Genomic DNA, 19,072 nt, shown 5'->3' with positions numbered 1-19,072 from the left:
AATAATGATGAGAAAACCTGTTTTAACTCTTACTGCAGCGATTTCTCTTACTTTGATTTGTGTATTTTATGGACTTGTTTTGTCAATAAACTGACTCTCTCTATTCATTAGGACCTTAGTGGGAGCGATCTTTTTCCCCTTTTAATTAGAAGGGAGCAAAATTTTAACCCTGATTTTTATTAGACGAGGCAGTTGGATTGCCCGGAAAGCCATTTGGCATTGTTTTAGGTCAAATTGTAACCATGTATGGGATAAAAATTGCGACGGTGAATCAAACGTTGATCTTTTGATATCCAGCATTATTTAAGCCGCTGAAATTAGCATACCACGATCTCGGAGCATCCTTCCTATAGAGCGTTCCACATTTAGTTGACAGTACAGGCCTTATGGATAACAGTGTTGCCAAGCTTCCGCTCCGCCGGCAGGCATCCTAACAGCGTATGCAACCACACATAATATGGCGCCAAAATGGTTTAGTTCAAAAAGGAGTTAAGGGTCGCACGAAAGACGGCGTAAATTAAGGGATTTTTTAGCGTAAATTACAATACCTTTGCTGCAATATAGATGGAAAAGTCTTTTGTTAAATTATGTATGTACTTGTTCAATTCACAAGCTGAATAATGAATAATTTGTAATATAAAAAATAACAATAAATTGAAGGATAATAAAAATTATCGGTACTCCTGAATGAGACAAAATTTCTATTCCTCCCATATTATGCAATATTTTTTGGCTCTGGCTAGTATTACATGAAAGGTGATGTTGTATAAGACATCATCAGTCTTTAATTTTTCAAAATTTTCCCGTACTTGGTTTATTGTAAATTAAAGATCTCTTTTCAAGCTGACATCTTCAAAGCTAATTTCCTTAATGTTCTTTTTCCTCCGCCTTGTATTAGGCAAGGATTCCAATTTCCTTGAGTAATAAGAGGCATTATCTACCACTATAATTGATCCTTCGGGTAAGTTTGCAAGAAGTGAGTGCTCAAACCATCTCTCGTAACACTGGCCACCCACTTCTTCATGCTCATCCGTTGAGTTCTTTTTGTACAGAAACACATGCAATGCTCCTTTTATGAACCCATTTTCCGTTCCTGCATGTATAATTGCAAATCGGCCTCGGGAAGTGGGGGCCAAGCCCAGTATTTAGTCCAGCAAGGAAAGCTTGACGCGGATTTTCTAATTGTTCATTTCGCAAACTAATGTTCACTATTTGTCCAACATTAATCCAACTCTCGCCTGTGAATACACTAGTCCTGTGTTCGCGACGATATTTTTTTAGCTGCGTTAAATAATTAATTGTGCCAAGAATGAATAATATCATCCCTTTCGATAAAGATGATTCTTTTCCCCCTGCGTTCGTACACGAAGTCTATGTCCAAAATAAAACGATATAGTGTTGTCCTTTTGTAATCTGGGAGAATACTATCCATATATACCGAGTTTAAGATGGATTTTAAAGTCGGAGGAATATTTTTCACGAAGGATTCATGTACTTTCCTTGTAATTCCCGATCTCACAAAATCGTCGAAAATCACTGCTCTCGAATTTTCTGAGGCAGTCTAATTTCTCTAGTTTTTGAAGGAGTTACCAATGGACCACGGGAGCTTTCCTTTTTCACTCTGTAAACAGTAGACTCCGAGCACCCGGTAGCCTTTGAAGTTTCTCGGCAGGCCTCACTAATGCTTAGAGATTTCCTGAAGTACGAGAAGACTTTGAGCACCAACTGTCTTTCGCGGCTTATGAGCTTCTCACCTTTTCTCCTCTTCTTTGTATCGGACATATTGATTAGGCGTGATACAGCAGAGATAAGTGTAAAACACATTTCACAATTCTCAAATTCAGCAGACCACACAACACTTGTTCACTCCAAAAAAAATGCAACGGCAAACTGAACGCCTACGTAAATTCTTCGAACGGCCCGTTCGGCTAGGGTCGGTTCTGGTGCAGGTTTCTCAGAGTAAGGATAGGGATATATTTCCTCTGAGGCAGGTTTTATGGTACCCTATGAAAGGAACTCAGAAAAAACCCAAGCCCCCTTTTGTAAAAGGCGTGCACTGGATGGGGTAGTATTTCGCACAGATTATGAGATATTCTCTTTCTTGGTTTCCGCGATGGGACCGAAGCACCCAAGGCGAAAGCGTCTTACTTCCAAGCGCTTGCTTACTTTCGTGTATCAATGTATTCAGATAAAAAGACTGCTGTTACGACGTATGAGTATTCTCTGTTTAGGATATCAAACGAATAGATAAATACATTTCATAGTATGCATTGACAAAAAACTCCTTTTCCACCCGAGAATTTTCCCTCTGCGCGCAAGAAAAAGCGAGAAGCCCGGCCCAGCGGCGCCGTAATATTTTTTCTCAAGATCAAAACCTTGTAACTCGCTTCAGATTTGATGTAAGTTAATGATTTTTTCACCAAAAATAACTTTGTAATTTTCTTTACATTTGATACGCAGCATATAGAGACCTACGACGTAAGAAACGTAAGTTAGTAAGCGACTACTTTTTACCTTGCAAAAATCAAAATTTTCTTGTCCTAAAGGGTGTTACGTCGGCATAACAACATTTTAACTCAATCATTGTAAAATTGGTGAAGACCGTCAAAGAGAAAATAGTATGAAAAATTATGTGCAGAAGATTCAATCCAATACAGACAATGGTCAGGCAGCAATTGCGAGAAGAAGATTAAGTAAAAAAATACACGTTTCTGACGGAAATTTAAGGAAATATTTTTTATAGCTTTTGCTATAATTTTTATCGAAAAACTGTTGGCACTAATGAATGCAGCATCTCTTCCTACATAGGAATGCAATTTTTAATCAGTGTGTAGCGCAACATTAATTTTCGTGCTGTTATTGACAACACCGCGCTCCCGGCCTTATGGAGATTAACATGGGAAACGATTCTCCATAAGAGCCCATACTGTCAACTAAATGTGGAACGCTCTATAGAAATAAGGTGCCATAGTGAAAGAAATGGCTTCCTTTTCTCTTTGGAGAGAACCAAGTGCATTCACTTTTCTTGAACTCGAGGCATCCATGTAAATTCTATGTTACACGTTGGCAGTAAAACCTCCCTTTTGTGGAATCTGTTCATTTACTGGGGATGACCCTCGACCTCAGGCTCAACTGGAGGGAGCATATTTATACTGTGAAGGCGAATTGCTCAAAGTTCTTGAACGTTTTAAAGTTTTTAAGCCTCGCATCTTGGGGAGCAGATCACACCACCTTAATTTTACTTTACTGGACACTGGTGTGGTCGAAATTGGAATACAGCTCATTCGTGTATACATCCACTCGCAAGACATACTTGAGAGCACAAAATTCAGTGCTTAACGCAGCACTGCGACTCTGCACTGGGGCATTTAGGACCAGCCCAGACCCTTGCATCTATTCCTATGCAGGTGAGCCGCCTCTATGCTACCATAGGACCTGGCTGCTTTGTAGTTATGTCTCCAAAATCTTAGCAATGACGAGTCATCCATATTATGGCATACTTTATAAACCCTGTTTTATGAATGTTTTTAATCAAAGGACTAGAGCAACTAGACCAGTAAGTGTCTGTTTCAACGATTTTATTCTTGGGTGCGATTTCTGGCTGCCTAAAGTGTATCCTGTTTCGTACTCAATACACCCCCTTTGGATGACTCCTACTCCGGTGGTTAATATATTTTTACGATCTCAATCAAACTCCTCCACTACTCCCTCAGAATACCAGGATCTGTTTGCTATGTTTCGATGGAATCACCCTAACCTTACCCTCGTTTACTCAGACAGTTCAAAGGGTAACTCTGCTTGTTCTTGTGCAGCGCTCTCCCCTCTCCACGTGGACATCAGGGCAAAGTTACATCCAATGTGTAGTGTTTACCTAGCACAGTTTTATGCTATGAAGACAGCTCTAGAAGCCCTAAGTGACGATGGTGGCTCCTTCGTCATATGCACTGACTCCCTGAGCTCGCTGCAATCCATCTCTGGCTTTTCACCTGTGCACCCGATCATACAGGAAATACACTCCCTGCTGCTGACCCTGAGAAAGAGAGTTAATATTTGTTTTCTTTGGGTCCCGGGACATGAGGGAATAGCCGGGAATGAGAAGGAGATGCTTTGGCCAAGGAAGCTCTGAATGACGAAGAGCACGCGTTAGCACTAGTTTGAGGGTAGGGCACTGCCCTTTGACTCATTCGTATCTCTTTACTGAAGAAAAGGAACCTCCTCAATGTGATGATTGTAGATGCCCGTTAAGTATTCGTCATATCCTGATAGATTGTGATAAGTACTACGACGTGCAGAGATGGATTAATCTAGAGGGACACCTAGAATCCCTTCTTTAATAAAATTGAAGTATTCTCACTCCTTCTATGAAGTCAACATGTACAGTGGCTATCTTTTTATTCTATTTCCATCGAAATATTGGAATTAAATGATACAGTAGTGGTGCGAAATGACCTAGATGTCGACACACCCTACACACCATCTCAATACTACTACTCAAAAAACAGTTTTCTATCAAGTTGTCATTTGTTTTGCCGCATTATAAGCCTGATATACCTATATATGGGATAATGTTCATGACAATGTACCGTATTTCTCCGATTATAGTCCCTCTCTGAATATAGTCCCCCCCCCTAATGTGAGACTTCAGTTTGAGGAAATAATCTAAAAAATGCGTTTGAATATAGTCTACCATGGTCATTTTTTGGAAAAAAGGGGGGACTATATTCAGACATATATGGTATGTCCTTTTTTCTTTCTTGTTTCTTGGTTTAAAATTCTACCTTGATAAGGGCTTATTTTATTATTTACTTTAAATTAGCTCAGTAGTTACACATCCTAATATCTATATATCCTTTGTATGGTGTAAAATTAATGAATGACTGTCTCATCATTTTCTGAATCATCTCCTTCATTTGATTTGCTCTTAAAGAATGAACATGTGATGCATTTATGTCACAAAAGCTGTTGCATGCAAATCATAATTTATTATAACTAATTTTAGAATTTCATTATATGAATAAGCGTTTAATAATCTTTAATTAATTTACTCAGTAATGTTTAATATTGATTCTATGACCCAGGAAAACCTTCGGCAACTCATCATGAAGAGAATTGGGCTTGAAATATTTTTGGATAAACTTGGAGAAGTTTCCCGCCATGAATTGTACAGTAAAGCAGCTAAGCAACCTCAGCTTCAGCCAAAACAACCCAGTGAATTGCTTCTTGACCATGAATTCTGTAGACTTTTCAAGGCATTGGAAGGTAAGACAAAAAGTATCTTGACCACAGAGTACCACTTCTAATTGTAAGTACCTAATTGCTATGGCAACTTTTCTTGTACGTTAATGAAGGCTCAAAGGTTTATCAGTCAAATTGTGTTTTACTCATTGTTTGGGAGAAAATTAAAACTGTCTCATGAATTCCATAGTACTTGAGAAATTCTTAACCTTCTAGAAAGGAAAAGTTCAATATGCAATGAAAATGTTGAAATTGTAGCCTTAAAGTACTGTAGACTCTCTATGATACAAATAATGTTAATTTGAAGCTTTAATTGTTATGCCGTTAAGTCATGGTCCTGATGAAATGGGTACCTTTGTCTGCATGTGGTCAAATAAATGATATTATGAAATTTTCTGGTGTTACGAAATGGTGAACTTAAGTCACAGTCCTAACAAAATTGAAAGCAATGTTGTTACGAAGTTTGATGCAAGCCTTTCGGGATCTAAAATGTGCACCGTAATTCAAATCACAAAGCTCTGCTATGGAGCATAGAATTTTAGAATTTCTGGACAAACAATGGAGAATGTATTTTTTTACAAAAGCAGTTACGCTTGGTTGAGGGTAGAGGGTTATGAATGGGCTTTGAAGGGCACTGGAATTGTCGAACATCTATACCCTTTTTCCGACCTGATGACGGGTGACCTTGAACGTGCTTGAAGCCCACCCACTCTTCTAGCCAATCACAGAAGAGTGGCAGGTGAAAGTATGTAGGAGGCCGCAGTCTCTTTCCAACTTCGTGCAGTGAGCATTGCTCTCCAGCTTGCAGTGTTGCAAAATTTAATCTATGGAATTCTCGCTTGTACTGCCTCACGTGCAATTATTTCCGTGGACTGGCAACACTGGTCACCCGTATAGAGGGGAAAGGTAAGGGGATGAAGGGGAACGGTGAGGTGGATGAGGTAGCGCTTTTGATTGGCTATTAGCTCTCTACCGCCCAGCCACCAACAGTTCAGAAAAAGGGTATAAAAGGGGAAAATAATTCAAAGGAAATAAAGATGGGACTTACTTTTTTCATGCGTATTAGAAAGGATGTGTCTCTTTTCCCAGAATGACTCATGCAGATAAATGTCTTTGTGTTCAGGAAACATCCATTGGAACAATTATTTCTTGAGGGCAATGGGCCTTCCACCTAAAACCATGTTAACCTAAAAATAATAAGAATGTCTATAGTTAATCACTAAAAATAGGAAAGAACTGCTCAAAATGAATATGGCACGGTATAAGATTTTGATCACCGAACTACATATATGTATAAATACAAATGAGGGCTAAAATTTATTGCAGGAGTAATAATCAAGAGTATCACAGCCAAGCCTCATCTTGATTTTGCCAATGGGTCAACTGACGGTGCTCATGCTCTTGGAGGAAGGGACATGTTAGCAAGTCGCCTTCACCAGAAAGAAGAAACAATCAAGGACCTAATGAATGAAATAAAGAAACGAGATGCTGAGTTAGAGGCTCAAAAGGTATGTGATTATTGTTGAGGAAAAATTGTGTATACTATTGCTCCAAGTATAATGCAATTAAAATATTCTTTGTGATAATTGATAGAAATTACTCTTCAAATTTTTAATTTGTTTTTCATGGGATGATAAATGTTTATGATGTAGCTTTTCTTTTTTTGCTAATTATTATTTGTAATATTTTTTTTTAATTATAGGCCTCTTTAGAAGAAATGAAAGCATCTATACAGCAGTTAAAAGATCAAAATTTACTTCTAAAAGCTCAGATAAAATTTGAAGGCTTGGGTCTTGGAGGAATTGGAAGGTTTATGAAAAATGCTCATTTGTATCTTCCTCCTCCTGAAAATATACCTGGAGAGGAACCTGAAGATTATAGATTGCGTGCAATTTCTGAGCTAGCAAGAAAGGTGTATAGGATAGAGAAGAGTGTTCAAACAGTGAGTTGAGTTATTCTGTATTAGCCCATTCATGATCTCATGTATTTGGGAATCATAATTGGTGCCTTAATGGTATTAAATTTAAACTTTTCTTTGTTTTTAGGATGATTTATCAAATATTAATATGGATATGAATGAATCCATCCCATGGTATTTGGGTGATTCTCAACAAATTGGAGAGACTGATTTGACTCGTTTGCAGCAGTTGGTGAGTGATCAGTTTTTTCTTTTGCCTATTAGGTGTATTCAAGGTGTAGGTTGTTCTTTTCAATTATGGATAATTCAACCAAGATGATTGAATTGTACATCCATGCCTCTTTTAGCGTGAAGGATGTGTTCCTTGGGGTCTTTGTGCTATAAGACTTTGAGTTATACGAGAGCATTTTAACATTGGGAAGATAGGGATGCATTTGCCATGCTTTTGCTGTACTTCAGTCACCCTCCCCACAGCAGCATCTCCTATTTCTCCATTGTATCTTGTTTTCAAAGGTCGAACAAATACCAATTTATCAACTTGCTCCTTTACACCAGCAACTGAAGCTTTCAAATTTTCCCCATACATATATATGTATTGTGCCATGGCTCCGTATATAGTATAGTATATGGTTCCATGGCATATTGTTCCATGGCTCCTACATATTTGAACCAATAAGAAAATATCAAGCAACTACAACAAAATTTATTATTTTGTTCCTGTAAGAAAAGTCACCAAAAAGCAAAGAATACCATTATTTTGGCTGCCCGTGATCATTTCATACATCTCGGCAAATATTACAGCGAACCAAAAATATAAGCAATAAGTACAAATCATCATACCAATGAAATTCATAATGTCCAATTAAATATGAAAATACTTTGACAGAGGATGAATATCGTTGTTGACTAATGAATTATAGTTAAGTAATGTACAGAGGTCCGTGAAATTCATACAATGCGATATCGCGAAATCTGTAAATAAAAATGAAATTTTGCATTTTTTTTGCGATTTTTAGGTGAATTTGCGAAAAAAATCACAGCTAATGAGTCATAATCTATTAAAGCCTAAGCCTTCATTGTTTTACGCTGTCAACTTTCATTTGCTCTATCTTATTACGATTCCAAGTTAAATTGGCTTGTTTAGTCTTGCGCATAATGCATCCGTGTATTATCACGCAGTGTTGTGATTTCTCCGCCAGAATTTACAATTAAATTTATCACAGCCTCTCTCCTCCATTCCCATGTATCAAACCTGTAATATTTAAAATGAGGCACTTTCTCACCTGAAGAATTAGATATTATGAAACTGCTGAAAGAAATTTAATGTGGCTGCGGAAGAGCAGAAATACAAGCTCAGGCACCCGGCACGCATCAATGCCGAGCAGTAATGTAACAATTCTGTTGACTTAAACCCGGCCGCTGGCTTGGAACGGGCCGCCATTCACGGCACGGCCCACAGTGTGGCAGAGAGTAGTCTCGTCTGAAACCAGCCTGAATTTCATGGCATCGTGACGTGTATGGCAGCCGGCGAAAAGTCGTTTCATCAGAAAGCGGCCTCAATGTAGCACTGCCTGTATTTCATGCCGTAGGCGGCGCACCGCCAGGCTGGATTGAAATGGGCGCTGTGGCGACCAAGGCGGCCGTCAATGGTGCCGTGCCGTCAACTGAGTGATTCGATTCCTTTAAAGACATCCATAGACACGTATGGTTATTTGGAAGCATGAAGTGCTAGCAGTTGGGGGAAGGGAAGAAAGGAACAGAAAAGATAGGAGGAGAGGGGGTTCTCCTTATTAGCGGACAGATCGTCGGATATTCAGCTCTCCACTGAGCTTCAATGCAAAAAAAATTATTTTGACATTGGCCAAATCTAATATCTAATTCTTCAGGTGATAAAGCATCTCATTCTAGATGTTTCAGGATTGATAAGTGGGAAATAATTTTTCAAGTTTCTTTGATTCCGATTATTTTTAGTTATGTGTGCTTCTTTCACTGCCTTTCCTGACCGATTGGCAACAGCTGTAATCAAAATTAAGTGATTTTGTTGTATTTAGCTGCTTTCCTACCTTCCCTCCACACCTGGGTGAGGGCTATTGAAAGGGAACCCACGACATGAAACATTTCGCCCAATTATACAGTACTATGGTTATACCGTAGCTACCCAGCACTCAGTTTGAAAACACCATCATGTGTGGTTGTGTTTTGTGGTTGGACTGTTTTTTTTATTGTGGTTCCAGCTTTAAATATTGAATGAAAGAAAGGAATTTTAAAATGCCAAAAGCTAGTGATACCGCTCATTCCAGGGTAAGTGAATTCAGCTCAGAAGGATTTTATGTGAAAGTATTACTGTGCAAAGTTTGCGATAAAAGATTTGAATTTGAAAGATGTGAAAGGTTGTTAAAGCACATCAGTAGCGATACACATAAACGTGCGAAAGAAAGGGGACCTGCAAAATGACAGCTATCATTTGAACACACAGTCACTTAGTCAAAGAAAGCTAAGGAGGAGCTTGTTGTTGCAACTACTGAAGCATTTTTGAAGGCTTTATTTAGCGTAGAGACACTTGACAATCCAATCGTAACTGACTTTAATTTGAAGTCCCCCAAGGCATTAGTATCAAGCAGCAATGTGAAATGATCTTTAAATGCCTTGAAACCTGACACAGGTTTTTCTTCCCTGAAAATGATCAAAAAATAATGAAAATGATGAAAAATACAATCTCTTTGAAAACAATTCCGTCTCGTTGACATTAAAAACTGGTTGAGGGGGAAAGGATCCACTCTCAATCACAGATTTGAGTTCATCAGAAAATGTTGTGGCGACTGCTATCAGCAGTTGCAAATTCACCTGGTATCGTAGCACTAAAGCACCAGCTCGAAGTTCAAAATTCTGGAACCATCTGGAGCTTCCACTAAATGTCTCGGAGCAATCACCTCATTCATTTTCTTTTAAGATTCATATAAAGCCTAAGCTTATGCACAAATAATTGCCTGTGATAGAGGAACATCATTCAACCGTTTTTTTATAAATCCAGGTAATTAGAATCTTTCCTTTTTTCCAGCATTGAACTTGGCATATGTGTTGACCGCTTGACTGAAGTTGGTGCGGCTGATGTCACTGACGATTTAACCTCATCTGAATTCAGACCAATAGTGCAGACTGTCGACGTCGTGAGCTTAAACTTTAGCTCAATATCGCTTTGATGCTTTCTGTTTTCAAAGAAGTGATCACTTTCAATTTCTCTTCTTGGTTTATGCTTTTCTTTGATAATTCCTTTACTTTTCTATCCACATTCCTATTTTTTGCCATTGTTCACTTGATTCCTAGCTCTCCCCCTTTTATGACAGTTGGGGGTGTATAACGCTTCTTTGTTTCGGGACCCAATACTGCGGGGTTTAGGCTTTACCCTCAGAATCCAGGAGCAGTTACCCTGACCCCTCGTCTTTTATCACCTCTCCTAGCGGTAACTCGAGTTCTCAGTGCTCAGTTCTCAATGCTCAGAAAAAAATGAGGAATTCAATTCAAAGCCTGCAATTTACGTGCAAGCAAAAATTATCCATATGCCAAATACATACAAGCAATCCATAAGTTGACCGCGAACCAATGCCACAGGTATGGCTGTAAACCCGGAAAGGAGGGAGCACAACTACCCTCGGAGTCCTCGCTGGGAGGGGTCGACAAAGGTTGGAGCTAAAAGCGTGTGATTATCCACGAGACCCTCCAAATGTCCTCCAAAAATGCTCCGCACCACGAGTCTCTTGGGGCTCAGTACAGCAGTCATGATAAGACGAAAACTCCGCCGTCTCGAAAGGGTTAATATGCGTAAAATGAGTGTAATTTCGTGTGCACTTAGTGCAAGTTCACAATTTATCAAGAGAGTATGAAAGGTTATTTGATTGGGCTAAGCAGTGATAGGATGTTTTCCCAGAGGATTGAATTTACGCTATATCAAAATTGTGCTAATCGAAATTGCGCTAATCGAGGCATGAGTGTATTTTGATTACTATGCAAAACATTCCTGAATGCTCCATATTTTATCCCTTTTGAGACAGTGGAGTTCTCTACTTAGCATGACTGCTGGACTGAACCCCAAGAGACTCCTCCATCCCCTACTTACGGAGCATTTTTGTAGGACATTCGTTAAGAATGGTCTTGTGGATAATCACACACTCTCAGCACCCAACTTTTTCGACCATTCCCAGTGGGGATTTGACATTATTTCAGACATGGAGGGTAGTTAGGCTCCACCCTTTCCAGGTTTATAACCCTACCAGTGGTATTGGTTTGTGGTCAACTCATGCTTGGTTTTTATGAATTAGCTATATGGATAATTGTTGCTTGCACATAAATTGCAGACTTTGAATTGATTTCCTCTTTTTATTCTGAGAATCGTCAAATTTTGAATGAAGCTTTACCATCAATATTAACGAATTTAATGCATTAACAGTTTCCATGTTGATTTTTATACAAAAATTGAGAAATAAGTTAATATTTATGGGAAAGTTTCATTTGAAAATTGTAAATGCTGCTGAAAAGATAAAGAATTCAATAGTTTGTTTATATTTTTTGAGAAAGGAAGAAATATTTAATTCGAAAACTGAATGAACAATTGTATGAGTGTGGACCCTTATCACAAAGAGGGGTAATATAAGACAAGTCCGGGTACTTGCACCCAGAATTTGAGGGTATGGCCTTAGTCGTGCTTTCTTGGTTCTGATACTAAGCCTTCGCAAACCATCAGCCGTCATAAAAGGGGGAGAGCAAGGAAACATGTTTTTTTTGGCATTCGTTCGCCTGTGTTGGAAAATCTCTGACAAAAATATGCTGCTTTCATCTCCTGGGTCATGAAACGCCCTGCTGCATATTTTCATCATTAGTAGCGAAAGGGTTAAAATGAGACTAAGCTTATGGAATTGCCTGGATATGACATCAATTGATGCTCATTTCCACGGTTCTCTATCCTGAAGTACATTATATTCACAGTTTTCTAGAGGTTTTCGTGGAATAATTGTGGCTTTCATAATTGATCTCTTTAATATGTACTATCGTATAAACTCATGTTAGGGGTGCACCTTTTTTCTTAGAAGAAACAGTTAAAAATGCTGTAAGAATATTTTATATATCTGCCTAACTCTCAAATCCTTAAGCCGATGTCCCACGGTCAAATTTGCGTCAAAATATTTTGATCAAAAGTTTTGTCCAAAAATTTTGATGCAAATATTTTGATACAACTGGACTGGGGGTGTCCCACGATGCATCTCATTTTGATCAAAAACAAACGAAAGACGATATTTATGTAAACAACTAGGAAACTTGTGGAGGTGGAGGATTCTTTCTTTTTAAGCAGGCGAAATTGTTTGAACAGGCCTCTTGAACATTAAAGATGCAAAAAAAAGAAAACAGAAGGAATGCTGAACTTGGCCTTGGCTGGAAAAGGGGTATGAAAGCGTTGGAATAAGCATGCTAAACATGTTGGAGAAGGAGTTGGTCGCCGATGTTCCCGTTTATTATCGATAATAATTGACGACAAGTCAATATATTTTCATGTCCCTTATCAGCAAGGTTGAGGGCAGAATAAAACGCCAGGATACAAACGTGAGGCAGTTTATTCCCGCGAGGAAAATGTTATTAATAAATGATGGACATTGTGGTTGAGGAGATGTTATGAATAGTGCTGTAAGCGTGCATTTAAATCACATTTTTCTCTCCTAATCTAGCAGTTTCTAAAATAAGGTCCTTATCCTATAATCATAGTAATAGAAACGGGCAGCTGTAGTGTTTCACAGGTACAATCGTCAGTTCATATTAGTCATTTCTCCAGCTGCTCGCTCGCATTGTATGCCTTCCATAAAGCTTAAAATTCGGCCTCGATACCTTAAGTAAATCTTTTATTATTTCCAAAACATCCCTCCTGGTATTGCGATTCTAAAGATCGCTTCCTTTCTATTTAAGATCAACTGATTATTACGGATTTCCTAGTTGAGAGCTTCCATCGCCTATCACTAAGACAAATTTTTGCTCATATTTACCTTTAGGGCCACACCAGGCGATGAAATAGATGATCACGAACATATATATATATTTGAAATAATGTTTTGTGAATTCACTTCGTGGTATCGTGATATTATAAATTTAAAGCTAAACCTTTTAGTATTCCATACAATACTAATGAAAAAACTCAACCGGTTTCGATCTTTTCAGGTCCTTATCTAGAGGTTTACGATTAAGATAACGACCTGAAAAGGTGGAAACCGGTTGGGTTTTTAATGCATACTGTGTGGAATACAACAAAGTTTATTTTTGTGTCCATAATATACATAATTATTAATTAAAATACTCATGCAGACGATAAATAAGTTTAACGTATTTGGCCTGTGTGTCAGCGCTTGGCGATGCTTTTTTGTCAAAGGCCCTGTGATTGGTTGGTTTCATCCAATTGGATGAAAATTTAGAACCTGTCCTATCCAATTGTACAAATTGGTGATTTGTACAAACGATAGGACCAAAAGCCAGTTGGACAAAATTTTGACCATGGGACAGTGTGCGCGTCAGTTGCATCAAATTTTGATCAAAATATTTTTACGCAAATTTGACCGTGGGACATCGGCTTTAAAGAGCTGAGTGACCTTGTTGCTCAGTGTGAGCCGTGAAGGGGAAGGGATTGTGGCTTGCCAGTTTTAGGGTGACTCAAGGTACGCAGTCATCTATAAACTTGTCTTATTGTCAGAGAAGACCAGAGAGTGGAGTGCAATTGGAGAACAGTATTGGCCATGGGTGCAAGTGCAAGCGCAAGAATTTTTCACCCCCCTAACTTTCTCTTTTTCCATCAAACAGGAAACTTTGCGTGACTCTACTGTATGCTCTGACCCTAAGCGCAACTGAGAAAATATTGTGATTATTAGCATTTGTGTAAATGCCACCACAGGGAGTTCCAAAATGAACATGGGCAAAAAATTGCTATCTTATATGACAGCTGAAAAACGCCGTTGAGGAAGTAGGGAACCATGCCGCCAAATCATGCATACCGGAGGAATGATAATGTAGCATTATTCCACACCAATAGGGACAGAAGGTCTCATCAAGGAAAATCTGTGAAACTCCTCTCCTCAAACAAAGGCTGTCGTGATATAGGAATACAGTGATTAAGGCATTCGAGGTAGATGACAATTTGGCTAAGCTCTGTCGACGGAAATGTGTGCTTTGATGGTGCTTGAAATTACAAGGGGGTGAAAGTTAGCATATTGATTTTAAGGCTGGTGCTGGATGGATACGTCTATTTTATCAAAGGAATGACTTTTCCATGTGAAGACAACTATATCTCCATATCTTCCTGAAATATACGAGGAAAAATTGCTAAACTTTCAGCATTATGTATGTAATTGGCCAAAAACAAGAAAATTTGTAATTAACAGGCCAAATCAGAAATGCAGACCAAATGCATTTATTTTGGAATGCTGATTGAGTGCACAGTTGATATGAAGGGAGCAAAATCTGTAAGGACGACAACTGGAGGGGGAGAAGAACAGTGGAGCACTATCATGCTGGCAGACAGGAAGAAACTTCCACCATATGTTATTTTCAGAAGAAAAATGCCACACAAAGAAAATTTACCTGCAGGCATCATTGTTTGGTTGCAACGTAAAGGGTGGATGTACAACTGTTCAGTATTAGTCTGGATAAAATGTGGAGGCAACACCACCCAGAAGATCTGCTAAACCTACCAAGTATGCTTGTCCCGAATAGTTTTCATAGTCACCTGATGGAGAAGATGTGAAAAAATACTTGAAGAGTCATAAAATGGACCAATTCATTATTCCAGGGAGGATGGCATTAGTGCTGCAGTCTCTGGATGCCTGTATAAACCATCCCTTCATGGCTAACATGGATAGGCAATGCATGGTGTGAATGGTTCGTGAAACCATGCTGACAGGAAGGATGAGAAAACCAGTGCTGAGCCAGATATTCCAATGGATTATAAATTCATGGAAGCTGATGCAAGAAGACGTTGTGATAAAAAGCTTTAATAAGTGCGGCATTACCAATGATCTGTGTGAGAGAGAAGACAGTTTGGTTTGGAATACTATGTAGTGATGAGGAAAGTTAAGTTCTGCTGGATAGAGTGAGAGACCATTGAAAAATAATAAAGGCCAGTAAAAAATAATTTTTTATTGCTAAGTGTTACTGTGCATTTCTATATTTATTTGCCTGCTAAATCATGCATAATTTCTTCTGCTGCAGGGTTAATTTGCAATGGATGTGACAGGGCGTGTGTGCACATTGCAGTTCTGCAACATCAGTCACTAACTGTCCTTGTAAATGGTTTTTAACATCTCCACCCTGCTCAGTACCAGCTGCATCTATACCCTACTTTCTCCTTCATACCTCAGTTAGAAGCCTTTGCTAGTCACCCGCCATGTTTAGCACTTAATTATTCCTCTTCCTCTCTTTGCATTTCACCTTCTCCATCCATCCTCCTCCTCACCCACTTTTCGAATCCTTCATGTCTCTTCTCGTCCTCCCTCCTGAACGAACACATTTCAGTGCAGTTAAGTGCTACATTCCAAATCAGAGTTTACACTAGCCTTTAAGCCCTTATATAATGATCTGTTGATTTCTTCCTAAAATTAATGGTGAATAATGGTGGAGGGATAGCATCCTCTGGGCGGGCAGGCAGGTGTGAGCATTAGTGGGCCAGTCAGCAATGATTTCTTCGGATTGGAGGGAGGGGAGCCAGTTCACTTGATAGTGCATTGTGGGACATCTGTAAAATTAGAATCTGGGAAGGCTAGGTGTTATTTCAATGTGGAAAAATTACACTTTATCTCATTAGTCAGCCTTTTTTATGTAAACCATGCAGTTTTATTTCGTAATTAATCAAAGATGTTTTTTGGGCCCTATTGAATAAATAAGTGTTTTTAGTCTGGTAGACTATTAAAATTTTTTATAGTTTGTGTTTTGTGTCTGATGCTGGGTATTTTGCATTTAAAATGTTCGTTTTCCTCTTGCCATCACTTACAACAAAATATAATTTGCATATGATATGATACAGTATAAAAGACCACTACTCACAGTGATTACAACTTGTACTCTAGGACAGGGGTCTCCAATTTGCTAGGCCACGAGGGCCACATTCCAAGTTCCAAATCGCCCCGCGGGCCGGATAGCAAATTTGCCGATGACTGAAGTATTCGATACCAACGTCTACTGATTTATCTGTTGGCGTATTTCTTATTTACGAACAGTTGAAGGCAACTTTGACGTGCAGTACAGCTCTGCAATGCTCCTAGCGGCGTCCCACAGAGTTAAACGAGCGAGAATCGCTCGCTACTTGAAACGAGTGTGCGGGCCAGATGAAAGCCCTTCATGGGCCAACCCCTTTGGAGACCCCTGCTCTAGGAAAATGGTTGGATAAAACAGAATGAAAAATGATTTCAGTGTGATTGTCCACAGTGACCTACTGAAAATGATTAGTAGCAAGGTCAAAGTTTGTTTTATTTTAAGGAATATTAACTACTCCCCTGATTCCAAGTGGCAATAAACAATTGCATAATCATAAGGTTAAGGCTGCAACTGAATATTTTCCTTTGAGGTCCATGCCTTGATATATACCACGTAAATTTAAGATAAATTATATTATGCAAACAGAAGGATTGGTAATGGCTGAAAGTTGGAATCACAGATAAAACTCAAGTTAAAAACAATTGAAACTAGTTTAAGTAGCTTAAATTGAGTGGAAGTTATTCCTGTGTGGTGAAATGCCTCCCTCTAAATTTTAAAGTGTTAATCTTCATTCCACTGTATTGGCATTTAACTTAATATTGATAGAATGATCATTTGGAAAAAAAGGTTGATTAATGGATTTCCTTAACTTCCAGGCAAATGAAATGTCTGTACAGGTAGAAGATACCAAACTACAGCTAGCGAAGGCTAATAAGACAGAAGAGGAGTATCGTCAGCTGCGAATAGACCATGAAGATTTATTGCTTCTAGTTGCAGATCAACAGGGTGTTATTAGTGAATTAGAGAATAAACTTGCTGCCATACAGGTATGATGGCTGTAACTCTTATTTCAGTACTTTAGATAGCTATTACATTTGCATCAATTCCAAGCTGTTTTCCTTGATGATTCAGGGGGTAGGCCAACCTCAATCATTCCTGCAACTTACCCTTATCAATGCAATGGCCTTTTGTTGGAGCTCTTTTCAAGGATGAACATCAATTGGCCATGAGCTCACACTAGAACTAGTTTGTCTGAATTGCAACTTGTCTTTCATTCATATGTTCCCTTTGGTTATTACTGTATCAATGGGTGCATTCAGAGAGAGTGAGTGCTCAGAGCTCTCACTCGGTATGGCAGTGGACTGTTGTTTAGCATATTCTCAGCCTCCCTGGATGGAAAAGTAGAATGAGTGCTATGAAGGGGCTTTTGAATCATCTCATAGCACACCATTGGTCATCTAGAACTAATGTTTGAGCTTCTGCAAATCAGCACGCGTGCATTGGCAAGTAGCGGCTGAAAAGACCACTTAGAGAAATGACTAAGTTTTCACACTGAGCTGGTACGTAGGAGTCTCATTTCAGGAGAAATTCTCCAGCTGTTTTGGTAGTGCTTTGTGTGCTATTCCCCATGAATGTGCCCCCATAGTTTGGAAGGGAAAATGCATGTATTGGTCTGATTTTGGTAGATTTGAGGGAGTGAGGGAATGCCCTTTGGGTGTCATATACTTTCATGTTGATGGCAAAACATGATTAATAAAGGCATGCTTTTGTCTTCTGCCTCTTTTATTGATGATAAATAAGAAGATGATCTCACCATGCTTTAATTTCCCTCTTCATGAACTACGTCTATCAATAACAGAACATGGGAAGAATTATTTCACGAGCATATCCAATCAGTGGTGGATCTCAAATTTTACGTATTCTTTTATGTATCTATAGACTATGTAACTATTAATTTATCATATGTCTTTGGTAAATGAGTGTTGCGGGGTAACATATTGGCTGAAGTGTTTGCTTTTCAAGGATTTTATTTCAAAATAAAGGTACATAAATTAAGTTTTTTTGTCTTAAGTGCTTGGGAAATAAAGGTACAGTTGATGTAAATATTTTCTGAATTTATCTGGCTTATTTCAGGCACAGGGAGCAGCAGAAGGCTCAAGTGATGTTTCCAAAGCTGTAGAATCCAGGGATGATTGAGAACATGAACATAACATATGGACAGAACTTCTGACATTTAGGGTGACGATAATTTCTTGTTTACTTTGGAAAATATTCTTTTGATTTCAAATTTGTGTGGTTATTATCAGTTGGCTGAAAACATTCCCTGTTTGTGATATCATTATATTGGTCAGTAAGCATTCTGATACCAATCAGCCCTGATGAAGATTCATGAGTCAGCTACTAAGGAGGATCCAACCCGGAAATACCAGGACGACCTTATTCACAATGTTGCCAAACAAATTCCTTTAGATTCATAATTTAGAACAGATGTTTCTGGAAAATCCTGAAAAATTTTAACCTCAGTAAAAAAGGTTAAAGTAAATTTAGAATTTAGAAAAAATTGGTATTGTATTGTTTTTTATTTAATAGATATAAACTTTTATCCTGACTTTGTGCTTGTTGAATTTTCTTGGAATTGTTTGAATGCCATATATTGTGATATTAAATTATATACTTGGAATTTTTTATTTAAGTGGCAGTATTTTCTCTTTATTGATAATATTGGGTAATACATAGGGACACATGGAGTATTTACACTTCAAATACACATATATCATTTAACTTATACTCTGTAAGTTATCTTCTAGGGGATAGGTATTCCCCTCCCCTAAAGCCTCAGAGAAATGAAAAGTTATTTAAAACTATTGTCTAGTTTTAAAATTCATTAACTGCATCTAGTTAAAGGTTTTAGTGCCAAAATGA

The 19,072-nt window shown here is 38.4% G+C and overlaps 1 protein-coding gene across 1 annotated transcript in view; it reads left to right on the top strand.

The window, feature by feature from the left end:
* Positions 1-18,842, top strand: part of LOC124170809 (general vesicular transport factor p115) — a 45,914-nt gene extending 27,072 nt beyond the window's left edge. Inside the window, exons 12-17 of the mRNA XM_046549781.1 lie at positions 5,079-5,259; positions 6,562-6,743; positions 6,938-7,177; positions 7,281-7,385; positions 17,026-17,196; positions 18,284-18,842. Coding sequence (XP_046405737.1) covers positions 5,079-5,259; positions 6,562-6,743; positions 6,938-7,177; positions 7,281-7,385; positions 17,026-17,196; positions 18,284-18,346 — 942 coding nt within the window. The 3' untranslated portion in view covers positions 18,347-18,842. The remainder of the gene's footprint in view (positions 1-5,078; positions 5,260-6,561; positions 6,744-6,937; positions 7,178-7,280; positions 7,386-17,025; positions 17,197-18,283) is intronic.
* Positions 18,843-19,072: the final 230 nt, after the last annotated feature.

Source organism: Ischnura elegans, chromosome X (genome assembly GCF_921293095.1).
Source record: "Ischnura elegans chromosome X, ioIscEleg1.1, whole genome shotgun sequence".
Lineage (NCBI taxonomy): Eukaryota > Metazoa > Arthropoda > Insecta > Odonata > Coenagrionidae > Ischnura > Ischnura elegans.
Note: the sequence above shows the minus strand (reverse complement) of the source record. Positions and strands in the feature narration are given on the sequence as shown.